General features: G+C 40.7%; 1 protein-coding gene across 1 annotated transcript in view; it reads left to right on the forward strand.

Moving 5' to 3' along the window:
- Positions 1 to 8,272: 8,272 nt before the first annotated feature.
- Positions 8,273 to 12,437, forward strand: part of RRAS2 (related RAS viral (r-ras) oncogene homolog 2) — a 13,555-nt gene continuing 9,390 nt past the window's right edge. The window contains exons 1-3 of the mRNA XM_009332233.1: positions 8,273 to 8,365; positions 9,105 to 9,207; positions 11,634 to 11,742. Coding sequence (XP_009330508.1) covers positions 9,140 to 9,207; positions 11,634 to 11,742 — 177 coding nt within the window. The 5' untranslated portion in view covers positions 8,273 to 8,365; positions 9,105 to 9,139. The remainder of the gene's footprint in view (positions 8,366 to 9,104; positions 9,208 to 11,633; positions 11,743 to 12,437) is intronic.

The following is a 12,437-nucleotide window of genomic DNA, read 5'->3' on the forward strand; positions in this document are numbered from 1 at the left end:
GGCTACCTGGAGAATCATAGAATCATTAAGGTTGGAAGAGACCTCCAAGATCATCGAGTCCAACTGTCAACCCAACACCACCATGCCCACTAAACCATGTCCCTAAGCGCCTCATCTACCCGTCTTTTAAATACTTCCAGGGATGGGGACTCAACCACTTCCCTGGGCAGCCTGTTCCAATGTTTAACCACTCTTTCAGTAAAGAAATTTTTCCTCACATCCAATCTAAACCTCCTCTGGTGCAACTTGAGGCCATTTCCTCTTGTCCTATCGAGAAACATCATTGGAAACAAGTGTGTTTATGGAAACGAAGTTCAAGTGTTCATTTAGGAAATACAAAAATTAAAGGTGCATAGACAGAATTCAGGTATGTGTATTAGTCTTCAGATTGAAGACGCTTTACCCTCTATACCCTTTTTATCCTTGCTTCCCCCCATCCTAACTCATGTTTCCCAGCACCTGGGAGGGAAGCAAAGTTAGTTTTGGTTTTAGGTACTTTGGGTAGTGATCACAACAAAGCCCATAAAGAAAAGAGCTGTGTTATATTTGGCTGTGTGCAATAAATATGCCCATGCACTGAACACAGATAGCTTAATAGTTTTCTTTTTCTGATGTGCTCGTCCAGTGATCACTGTATGTGGAAGGGCAGAGAGTGGAGAGAGGGACCCAGAGAGAGAAGAATATGTGGCTGTATAATAGGACTAACTCATGCTTTGTTCAGTGTTTCCAGACGAAGCACAAGCTCTTGACAATCCTTGCATTGCATAAGAAGTTAAGGGGAAAACTTACCTATACTTAACCAAGTCAGAAGTTTATTTTTGTAACCTACAATATCTTGCTCAGGATTTAAGATTTGTATCTCTTCTGTCCTTAAATTATGTGTTGGGGGATAATCTAATGGATGCACTTTGAGGCCGCCATGGGTTATTCAAGAACTTTGGATTCTCCATTATGATGTTCTTTAACAGAACCATTAAGATTTGATTAAGCATGTACTTAATCATAAATATCAATATTATATGTATATGTAATGCTAGTTCTTCAGGAACAAATAAAAACTTTTCAACTTGTGTATGAATTTCCAAAGAGTTTAGCTTGTATATGGCTCACGGCATCTTTCTCTCACTATAACTTTCTTCAGTTTAATCCTCTTCTCTTTGTGTCTTGGTTTTCACTGTTCATGAAATTATCAAGTGTTTCACATCACTGGATAATTGCAGTAATTGTAGTTACAAATGACATCTGTTTCCCTGGATAGCCATAACAATGCTGGCAGTATACATTAGAACGGTGGGAAGTAGTGTAAATTGAGGGAAGCAGCATTGATGCTTACAAGCATGGACTATCTTTTTAATTTATATTTTTTGGAAGAAAGGAACATGTGTTCTTACTGTTTGTATAATTAAAAGAAAGTAACTTAAAAATTTGTATGAATATGGGATAATTAGAAGAGGATACACCTGGCCTTCTGTAGTATGATCCAGTGTTTTGTTATCTCTGCAGTCTGGTCTTTAGCAGCATAATTCTAGAGCTTTGGTCCCCAACTCTCCCCAATGTTCAACACCAAAATACTTCCCCTCGTTCTACAAATTGTGACTGTTTATGCCAGCAAAGCATGCTCAATGCTATCTCAAGCACTTCTGTTTAAAATGATGCTGGGTTGGTGTGGGTAGCTCCCGCAGTCTTTCTGGTATTGTTTTGTGCAGTGCCGGAGCCCTTTGCAGAGGTGGCACTCCCTGTTGTTGACCCCAGCAGCATTGATCTCCTGCTCCCCCAACACCAACCAATTAGACTTCTGCGGAAACATCAGGTCCTAGTGAACCACCTGCTCTTGGGGAGGTATATGTTAAGTATTTAACAAGCTTATCAAAGGCTATCTAATCAGTGGTGTGCTTTTTTGTTTGTTTTCTTTTTCTGTGACCCAAGTACATGGGGCTCTGCAAAATACTAAATTCGTATGTTTTGCTGTGTCTGTTCCTTTATTCTGGAATGCAGCCTGGGTTTAAGTTTGCTTCCTGAAGTCAGTTCAGGTTTTTTCCTGCATGTTTTCCTTGTTTTCTAGCCAGTTAACTCAAGTATTCCTAAAGAAATTGCTTGAGGAGCCTCCTTTGTTGTGTGAAAGGAGATTCTTCAGCTAATGTCTTCAGGTGCTGAGGCCCTAGCAGCTGCTTTGCTTAATTACCAGTTCTGCTGGGCAGGTTAGTTCTGGATCCAGGCCAGCATAGTGCTTGAGTGAAGTGGCAGGTTCCTCTAGGAACATGTCTGTGGTGACATTGAACCTGTTTGTGCTCCTCTAGGGACAGGGATGGAAATATAGACTAAAGCTCCTTGAAATGGTCTCTAACCTCCTCTGCAGCCTGGAGGAGGGCACAATGTGACACTGTGGTCATGTACATACATGATGTACATGTCGTCATAGACTTGGCTGCTATGCCACTCTTCTTAGGTGGAAGAGCTGAAGGCAGAGGCTGTAAGATTTCCATGGGTGGCAAAGCAGTGAAGGTTACAAACTGATTTATGCAGCCAGTCATTTAGATCTTAATTCATTGTCTGAGAAAGCTTTTGCTATGTAGCCAAGTACCTCAAACAGAACAGTGTTCACTTATGGCCCTACTAACTGGCCAGGGCACTATAGTTCTGGTCTTAACTCTGGCACTGACTTTGTCTATGACTTGGAACAAATGTCAGAAATACTAATTTAAATGAAAAAAGCTATTTAAAAGAGAACTTGGTCAGGTTTCTGTCTCTTTCTGGATTAAGTATTTCTGATCTGATCAATGTGGTGTGTGATAGGGCTGTAGCTGATACTGTTACTTGTTCTATGCCCATGGTGTGAAGACATGCCACTACAGATCCTGAATTGGACTTTACATCTGTTGAGTGGGACAGAAGCAGACAAATGTTGTTGGTGAAGTGCAGAAGAAATGAGGAAGAAGCTAGAAAAGAGGTGATAATGTTAGTGGTAGTCAAAGGAGAAACTGCCAAAAGAAATACTCTGTCAAGTAGCACTTATTGCCTAGAAGATGTCTTGGGATCATGTATTTCAGGTATTTGGGAATGTACACCAGTCTACAGCTGAAGCTTTGGTGTGTAGCATTCACCAACATATTTGTTTTAAGTTCTGACTTACAAATTATAGCTGGGAAGGATTTTGGGACTCTCTGCAATGCTGAAACTGTAGATGTTATTTAAATCCAGAGCTGGTCTGTAACTTCAGCTGGAGGGTGGAAACCGTTCTATTTCCTTGCCTCCGCTGGGTTGAAACCAAAAATTTAAACATGTGGAAAAAATTTAAATAAGCAACTAGTGACTCTTTGAAACATTAAGTGTATATTTAGTAAATACAAATGGAGGTTATAGACACAGCAAGTATGAATATATATTTCAGCATGTACCACTCCTTTAGCTTACTCATACTGGTGTGCTTTCACTGTGCTGGGTTGCCTCTTGTTGCATGCCCTTCAAGCTTTGTGTAAAGATGAAAGGAAGCACGTTATGCAACAATCCTCTGGACGCAGAAGTGTCCCACTTCTCTCTCTCTCACCTTAAAACGTAAATGTTGGTGCAAAAGAAAGTAATCCAGTGGCTTTCCAGCTTGTGAACTGTTGATGACGTTATGAAGAGTAAATAAGAAAAGCTGCATAAGAGCTGTGAAACTTCACAAAGGTTCTCCATCTTTCCATGTAAGATGTCTTCACTTAGGTAGTTGTTTTTTACTAATTTAAAGTGGGACTCCCGAGCTTGTAAGCGAGTCCAACTAATGGAGGAATTCCCTTACGTGTATTAAAGGCAACATAACCAAGGGGGAAGATGATAAACTGAAAGCAGATTTTTCACATGTTCTCCTTGCCAAAAGACTTGAGTGATTGCAACAGTGATTTAGGGATTACTATTACCTTAAATGGAGAAAGACTGCTAGAGCAGTATTCAGTATAGTAGTGTCATCATTCCCAAGCACTGCAAGTAGAAACCCCTGTGAAGGTCAGGAGATTGTTTGAAATACACACGCTTGTCATCTTAAAATGTATAGAAAGGGATTGTGGTGGTGGGTTGCCCAGCTGCAAGGGATGTAGGTGGTGTGGGCATGGGGTTTTTTTCTGTTGTGTTATTTTGTTCTGCGCCCCCCCTCCCCGGCCTTGTATCCTTGGCAGGCTTTCCCATTGCCTCAGCAGTCTCAGAAAGAGGAAACCTAGAAAACTTGTTGCATAATATTTTGGGTAAATTGAATGGTTGATGAGACTACTGGGCTTGGCTTCCCATCTCCCTTCTAGGAGGCGGATGGAAAGAGCCTTGATTTTGCTAGTGATTAAGGGAGTGGTGTAACACAAGACCATGTTCAAGTTACTATCTTCATAGAAGAAATTTAGTTTCTTCCAATTGTTTCCTGCAGGCAGTGGCCAACTGCGGTAGAGCCAGGTGAATGAGGCTTAGCTCCTCTGATTTGTCAGAGAAACTCAACTGCTCCTAGAAGAGTGGATCTGACAACCTGGTCTGTAACAGGTCACCCTAGAGAGTGGTCCAGTGTGTTTTGTACCAGCTGGCATCTGAGACAGCTGCTGTAGCTTTCTAGTATTTTGTAGTTTAGCAGGGCACCTGCTTTGAAGTGTTAGGGCTTGCACATACAGCTTTCATAAAGGAGACAGCAGTAGGCAGTCCTGGGTATTCAAACACTGTGGCATCACACAGCATTACTGTGCTAAGCATATGCATGCTCCTCTAATTTGTCTGGACTTGGCGTCAGTTTAAAACTGGTATGTTGGCAGTGGTTTGCATCTGCTGGAATTGTGCTCCTGTTAAGAGAACTCCTTAAGCAGTTCTGCCACAAACTCCTTGACCTCTACAAAGCTACTTACACCGGTGTATAGTCTTGGGCTTGCTGGGTGTGCAGGCACCTTTCCACCATTGCAGGATGGCATTCAGAAGTCAAGGTGCAGCCTCAGGGAGTATTTCAGGATATACTCTGACATCCCTTAATTCTTTAAACACTGACTGTACAGCAGCAGTAAGGTCCATTTCTGCTCAGATAGATGTAGCAGACGCAGTATTTATCAAATTTTTGTAAATCAACCATGACTGAATAAGGCCTGCAAGCTGCAGTTGACATGCTCCCTGTGGCAAATAGTTCCAGTGCAATTTGGGAAGACTCCTTCAAAACCAGCAGCTATTTCAGGCCGATCAGTTTTGTCCAGTGCCTGGAGGTAAACCACAATGCTAACTGCCTCACAAACCTCTCCTGTAGTGGCTGTGACTGCAGATTTGGCAGCGCAGCTCCATGGGAGGGAAGAAATTGCTTATAAGAAGCTTGTTAAATGAGGGAGCTCTGGCATCTGCTCATTCTAAATTTGGGATGTGCTGATGCTGGATCAGGGCAACTTAGTCTTTTTCCCTTTTTTGAGGGAGGAACAGTGTTCCATGTCTCTACCTAGTCTGGCACTCTCGCTTTGTGTGTAGTTTCCTTTTTTAAAAAAAAAACAACCAACCAAACAAAGAAACCAAAAAGGGTGGAGGGAATCACAGAAATGCCCTGGAGATCACAGAACATGCTGCAGTTCTTGGCCCTTGGACAGATAATAAGGAAAATATGAAGAATCCCTCTAAGATTATTGCAGTTTCCTTTTTCTGACCTCTCTCAGTGAAAAATATTGCCCTTGTTGGATATAAACTTGCAGCTTTAGGTGGTCTACTAATACTGATTCATGAAAGTGAAATAAATTGATTCCAAATTCTCCCTTTTATTTAAAACTTTGCATACTTTACCGCTTTATAGATGTAAAGGGTCAGACAGTAACTTTGACTTCTGCAGGATAGAGAAATGAAAGCTGAAGCTGGAGAGGGATAGGGAGTAACTTCAGAGTGCATGCTTTACCTTCCAAATCAGAACCCAGAATTTCTAGATACACTGATAGCAACACCATGTTTTAATCACCTAATTTTTTTTAAATAAATACCACTTTCTGTTTCCTTAATGAAACATAGGACTTAAATTCCCTTCCTTGTGATCTTCCCTTCTAAAGTCAGATTCTGTAAATGATGTTATTTACACATTTGTATGTTCACATAAGTGAATTTCTCTTCCATCCTTCAAAGATTGTTAAAGGCCATGGAGGACCTGAGACCCAATTTAGAATTTACGAATAAATTCATTCCTCAAAAAGTCTGTTCTTATGCTCCTGGATAATGCTTTCTGAGTCATGGATACAGGCAAAAGAAAAGACAAGAATAGTTTTGCAGGCTGTGGTTTTCTTTAAATCTTCAGAGAAGCAAGGTAAAGGGACAACTTGTAGTCAGAACAGCATCTTCTGGGGGCTTGTTCTGTGGTGAGATGTTCTGCTGTCTGCAAATAGGCACTTTTCTGCTGGAAAACTTAAAGCTTGGTTGTGTGCTTCATTTAGGATCCCATGCCTGTTGGTTTGTTTGAATTTTTGGGCTTTGTTGTTGGGTGTGTGTTTTTTTTTTTTTTTTCTTCTGTTTTGTGTGGGTGGGTCTTTGGGGAGGGCTGGAGGGGGAAGATTGCTTAGCCTGGGTGAATGTTCTAAAACAAGGGAGAAACCATTTCTTACCCAGGAATGAGCAACTTGACTTATGCAAAACACTGTGTGAAAGGAGTGAGTTATAGCATCTCATGTGTCACAGGTATCTCTGGTGGGACAGATTGCTAGGATTTTATCCTTCTCAGAGAGGAACATGGTTGTTTTAATGTTATTGCTACGTAAAGGTAGCTGGTTACACAGTGGCGCCGTTGATGCGGAGCAACTGAGACTACTGTGTAGGTGTATCCTGAGAGGATGGTTTACTGATGTCTACTTAAAATGCAAAGGAGATGTGCAGAGCTGTTCAGTGTCTCTGCTCTAGGGGTCAGCAGTTTTTAGTATGGTGCCAGATCTAAATGAATAGATCAACAGCAACCTGTAGATACGCTTTCTGTATCTGCATGATAATGAGGTTGTGGTATATGAGCATAGGTATATGGTATACACAGCTGGTAGCGTGTGTCACAACTTGTGATGTTGCTTCCAGTAAGGCAGCTGCAGCTCAGTTGATGAGCTCTGTTGGGGAGCCCATGTCCATGCTGTTAAACCAAAACCTAGCACAGACATGTTCAAATGGTGGGAGTCAGCTGGGTGCAGTCAGGACAAAGTACTGCAGCCAGCCCTCATGGGCAACTCCAAATCAAAACTGGACAAGAACAAATACAACCACATTAATAAAAATGTATCTGCAAGAACAGAGTTAACTGTATTCTGCACTGACTGTGGCATTCATCTGGGTGCATACATGCCCGATGTGCTTGACTTCTGAACAGTGAGGGTAGTACACATCTCCAGTGCCCGCTGCATTGAACACAGTGGGGCAAGAATTTGATCACAGAGTTCAGATTTGTTAGGCCAATGTGCTTTAGTTTTGGGTGAAGATAACTTTGCTATGACTGCATGCAAGCTAAAAATTCATCCTTTGAAATCTAAACTTGTCTTATTCAGATAGTGTTGTTACCCCAGTGTTCAATACCAGGTCACCCAGTCTCTAGAAAGATGTACCAGAATGTGCTTCGCTCTGCAGTTTGGGTGATGAGTAACTGACTGGCAGTATCTGGTGGAGCTTTGTGCTTAGGCAATGGATGACACGGGTGTTTCATGGCTTACTCTGCTTTCAGGAGTTGTCTTTTTGGAGGGGGTGTGTGCTTCAAGTCATTAAAACCAGGAGAGAAATCCTGGGAACAAGGATGATCCACTAAACTTTATTCAGCTTACAAACTAAGTACCACTTGTGCTGTGTGGAGCTCTTGCTAAAAATGGTTATAAAACTGCTAGAGAATTCTAGAAGCAGCTGGGAAAATCCTGGCACTTCCTAGAAACTACTGGCTCTGGGAGCTGGGGAGGAAATCCTGGAAATGTTTGAGAATTCCAAAAAAATTCTAAACCCTACCAGAAGTTCAGAGAAACTTAGCAGTTACTAGAGACCTTAAAAGCCGCTAGAAACTAAGAGTTTCTAGAGAATCCTGCTGGGAAATTCTAGGAGTTACCAGAAATCTCTAGAAAATGCTAGAAATTCTGTGGGAATCCAGTAAATTCAGTGACTCTGCTAGTAATTTCTACAATTTACAAGCGTTTAGTAGGAATAGGAAAGCCGTTACCTGCTGTCTTTTTGGATAAAGTGACAAACGGTTGTACGTGGGTAAAACCTGCTCATCTTCCCTAAGCTGTCAAGCATGCAGTTTTAGCATCTTACTCTGTGTCCCGTATGTGCTTGTCTTACACAAACTTGTTTTATTTTCTGCAGTCCTATTTTGTTACGGATTATGATCCAACGATTGAAGACTCCTACACCAAGCAATGTGTGATAGATGAAAGAGCTGCGCGTTTGGACAGTAAGTAGCCTAGCTGAAGCATGGTACTAACAGCCTGTAGCTGTTTGGTGCCTGTGTTTACATCTGTATGCATAAAATGTAATGCAGGTAAACAACTGTGCAGCATGTGTTTTTATGTAAGTGTGCAGCTGATAAAAGCTACCTACCGTTGTTTTATTAACGAGATACCCAGGATTTGAAGTGCCTATGCCTTATGTATGTGTGTCTCTCTTTAAAGTAAATTGGACATTTTTTCAAAGAATTATTCCTGAAGCCTTAGTACCTACAAAACTAGGAGAATTTATATAACTCCTGGCAGTTACCTGGGTGACATGGTGGAATGAAAAACACATCGCTTGGCTGTTGTGTGCTGCCTCTTCTCAGTGCAAAATAAATGCTTTGCTTTAAAAGCTTCGGTTCTCCCTTGTCAGTGATTTCTTTAAGGACAAACCAGCAACCCTCCCAACCCCCATCCCCAAGTCTCTCTAAGCATTTTCCAGCTGTTTCAGCTGGTTGTGAATTAGCAAAAGTCCACCAAAACTTAGCGTTCAGTTTGTTTGGTAGGTCTTGAATTGTTCAGTCAGTCCAAGAATTTGTTGGGAATCTTAGCAAAAATCCAGTAGTATCTGTGAAAAGTGATTTCTGCTTAGTTACAATGTACAGGAGAGGCTCTCACAATATCCTGTTAGGAAGGAATTTTTTTCTCAGCTTATACTCTAAGAACATGAACTGTAGTAATCAATGTTTTGCTTATGTTCAGTTCTGGATACAGCAGGACAAGAAGAATTTGGAGCCATGCGTGAACAGTACATGAGGACAGGGGAGGGTTTTCTGCTTGTTTTCTCAGTCACTGATAGAGGAAGGTAAGCTGGATGTCAAGTTGTTAAAACAAACAAGTTGTAATTAATCTTAAATTACCGCTTATTCGTTACTGAAATATTCTCAAACAGAAACATTAAGTACGCATTCACTCTTAGATTCTGTGGTGTGATGCTCTTTCAGCACTGATGAAAACCCATTTTAAACCATTCACTTACTGAAAGCATCTGTCTCTTGCAACAGATGACTTGAAATCATACACAAAAAAAAGACAACTCTATTCAAGCACTTCATTACAGTCCAGCATACTAGTTGCCTGGAAGTGACAGAAATTTAAACTAAGGGCAACATGCTATGATGTCTGATCAATTCTTAGAAATATCCCCTTGCTGTGTGCTCATCAACATCAAGTGGCTGGCTCTGGGTTTCTGAACGGGTGTATCCAGTTCAGGGTATGTCTCTGCACTCTTTTGCAGGCAGTGCTCACTCTGCTTACTCCCATGAATTGACTGGAACCTGCATAACTGATTGACCACAGAGTTGGGACAAAACATATCTTTTTAGAAGCTCACAAAGCTTGGTCAGGTAGCTCCCAATCATTGTAAGAGTAGGAAACTGCCATGTATGTACAGACAATCACTTAATATTTTGTCTGTGATCTTCCTCCACTGAGCTTACCAGATATGTAGTAATAAAGGAGAAGTGCTCAGGGATCTGTTCTTCCACTTGTTTTGAGTTGCAACAGAAGAGCAATAAAATGACCAAAAAAAAAAAGTATTTGTCTATGATTCCCCCCCTCCCCTTACAGATTCAATCTAGGCTCTAATAAGTTACTTCTGATCTTATTAACAGCTCTATCTGTAATGAGCATTAAGATAAATATTCTGTGGAGCATGAGTGCGTTTCCATTGGATCTGTATCTTACACTTAAGAATGCTGCTAAATGTATAAATTCATATTGATGTACTGTCCAGAAGAGACTCTTACACTTCTGTCAGAGATCTGGGCCTGTGGACTTAAGAGATACTGAGCACTTGTGTTAACATAAATATTTTTGCTACAGAGGACTGTAGATTTTTGTTTTTGACGTTGTCATGTGAACTCCTTCGTTTGTCTAAAAAAAAAAAAAAATCTTAAGATTTTGTTTGCTCTGCTGGCTAAGGGTCTGCCTTGATTTTAAGCAGGTCTTGACCCATTAAACCTGCATATTGCTCTTCTCTCCGAAATCCTTCAAAGACTTCTGAAGAGCAGAATCTTCATTTTTGTTCTGATATCCATTTGATTCAAGGCTTACCTTACCTGTCAATGAAGTATCCGCTAGTGGTGTCTGTCCTGCTTGTGTGGTGGCAAGTAATTCTGAAGCAAGAAATCTAGGTGACTTAGTTGGTAACTTTCAACTCTCTTCCTCCAGTTGCTACAGACTTCTGAGCAGAATATTAAAACAGCATATCTAAATGGAGGTCCAACTATGCTTAGTGGCATACCTTCCTTCTAATTCATCTTTCTTCTCATGGTTGCTTTATATGGTTGAGGTGGATTGGTATTGTCATGTCTGATTACGTAATTTTTTTTAAATGCAATTTTCTTACTGATGATCATCTTGCTTTTAAATTTTAGTGTGTCTAAAGTATAGTCCAGGCTTCAGACTATACGCCTGGAATCAACTATAGTGCTTGGGAAGTCTGCTCCAAAGGATATGTGACTATCTGCAAGCATCTGTGCTGAAGCTCCTTATGTAGTAATGTAGCTTTAACAGTGTTTACTTAAAAGCAGTGATTTTTTTTTTCTCCAAAAATCCTTGTTTAGGCCAGAATTAGCTTGTTTAATATACTGTCCTTGGGAGAAGCTTGGAGAAGCTTTCTGCTTTGCTCACCTTCCCTTAAGCGCTGCTGGAATATTCCTTACTGCTTGAATAGCATCAGTACCTGGTATAACTTAGTTGGTAACTGGAAAGCTTTCTGATCACTTAGCCCTGCTATTTTTCTGTTCTTCAAGAAATAAAATTTTCCAGCTTTGATAGCTTTCCCCAAAATTTCTAGAAGTAGCTATGGAGGTTGCCAGCTGAAATATTGATCACCAGGGTCTCTAGACTGTAATTTGAATATTCTAGCCAGAGTTGAACTCCAAAGTTGGTATTTGTAGAATGTGGACTATGGTTGCTTGATTCTCTGCGACACATTGGCATCCGGGTCCCTCTAGATCGAGACACAGTAAGCATTTTGCTTACCCTGCAGCCCCACCTAAGTCTAGTGCATAGCACACTGCTAACTCGAGGATTTTTTTAGCTTGAGTGTTGAATGATTCTCTAACTGGTTATGCTGTAACAGTGGACTCTTTGGTGTGCCTGCAGCTGTCTGCTTGTGTGGCATGGCAGGGCAGGTCCAAGCAGGTGACTCATCATTTCTGAACTTCTGCAGAACCTGAGAATCTGTGAATTAGTACACTGATGCTCTACTTTATTCTTTTACAGTTTTGAAGAAATCTATAAGTTTCAGCGACAAATTCTTAGAGTGAAAGATCGCGATGAGTTTCCTATGATTCTAGTTGGTAATAAAGCAGATCTGGACCACCAAAGACAGGTAATTCATTTGCTATTAGTTACTGCTCACTTTCTTCTAGAAACTTTACAGTTTTCCTACCAAAAGTAGAGTGGGAACAAGAAACAAATGAAAAAATCTTGCATCGGAATTAGTACGATATGAAACACAACTACACTCAGTTTCTGTACTTGAAGAATCTTAGAAGCATGATGGCATTCCACATACAGCGCATCTGACTCAGTGGGGTTATGTTGAGACCAAATCTATTCACGTACAGGATTGAGAGCTTTCTGTCATGACTTGATTACTCAGGCATGAACGTGTCTAATTCCTCCGTTTTGTTACTCACCATAGCGCACTGTGCCAAGCAGAGTACATTCCAGCACTAGCTCTAATGATCCTGAGACTTCAGTGCTGTTGCTCTTACCGTTCACTGCTGTTACGTATAAATGAGCAGCCATTCGCTGTTTTCTATTTGGTCACTCATCTTCTGCATAACTGACTCAAAGCTTTAAATGTTGGAAGTACAGCAACACAATTAATGTCGTATTTATGTACCTTAAAATTGAAGTTTTGAAACTAGTAGATTTTAACCTCACCTCTAGTTGTAAGGGAGCTTAAAAGATTTAGTTTAGAATGATTTAAAGAAGGAGCTTTAAATTTGTTTTCCCTATTTACTCTTGATTTTCATGAATCAAACTGATTTGAGCTGAAATAAGAATAATATTACTACA

This window comes from Pygoscelis adeliae, unplaced genomic scaffold (genome assembly GCF_000699105.1).
Source record: "Pygoscelis adeliae isolate BGI_AS28 unplaced genomic scaffold, ASM69910v1 Scaffold839, whole genome shotgun sequence".
Classification (NCBI taxonomy): domain Eukaryota; kingdom Metazoa; phylum Chordata; class Aves; order Sphenisciformes; family Spheniscidae; genus Pygoscelis; species Pygoscelis adeliae.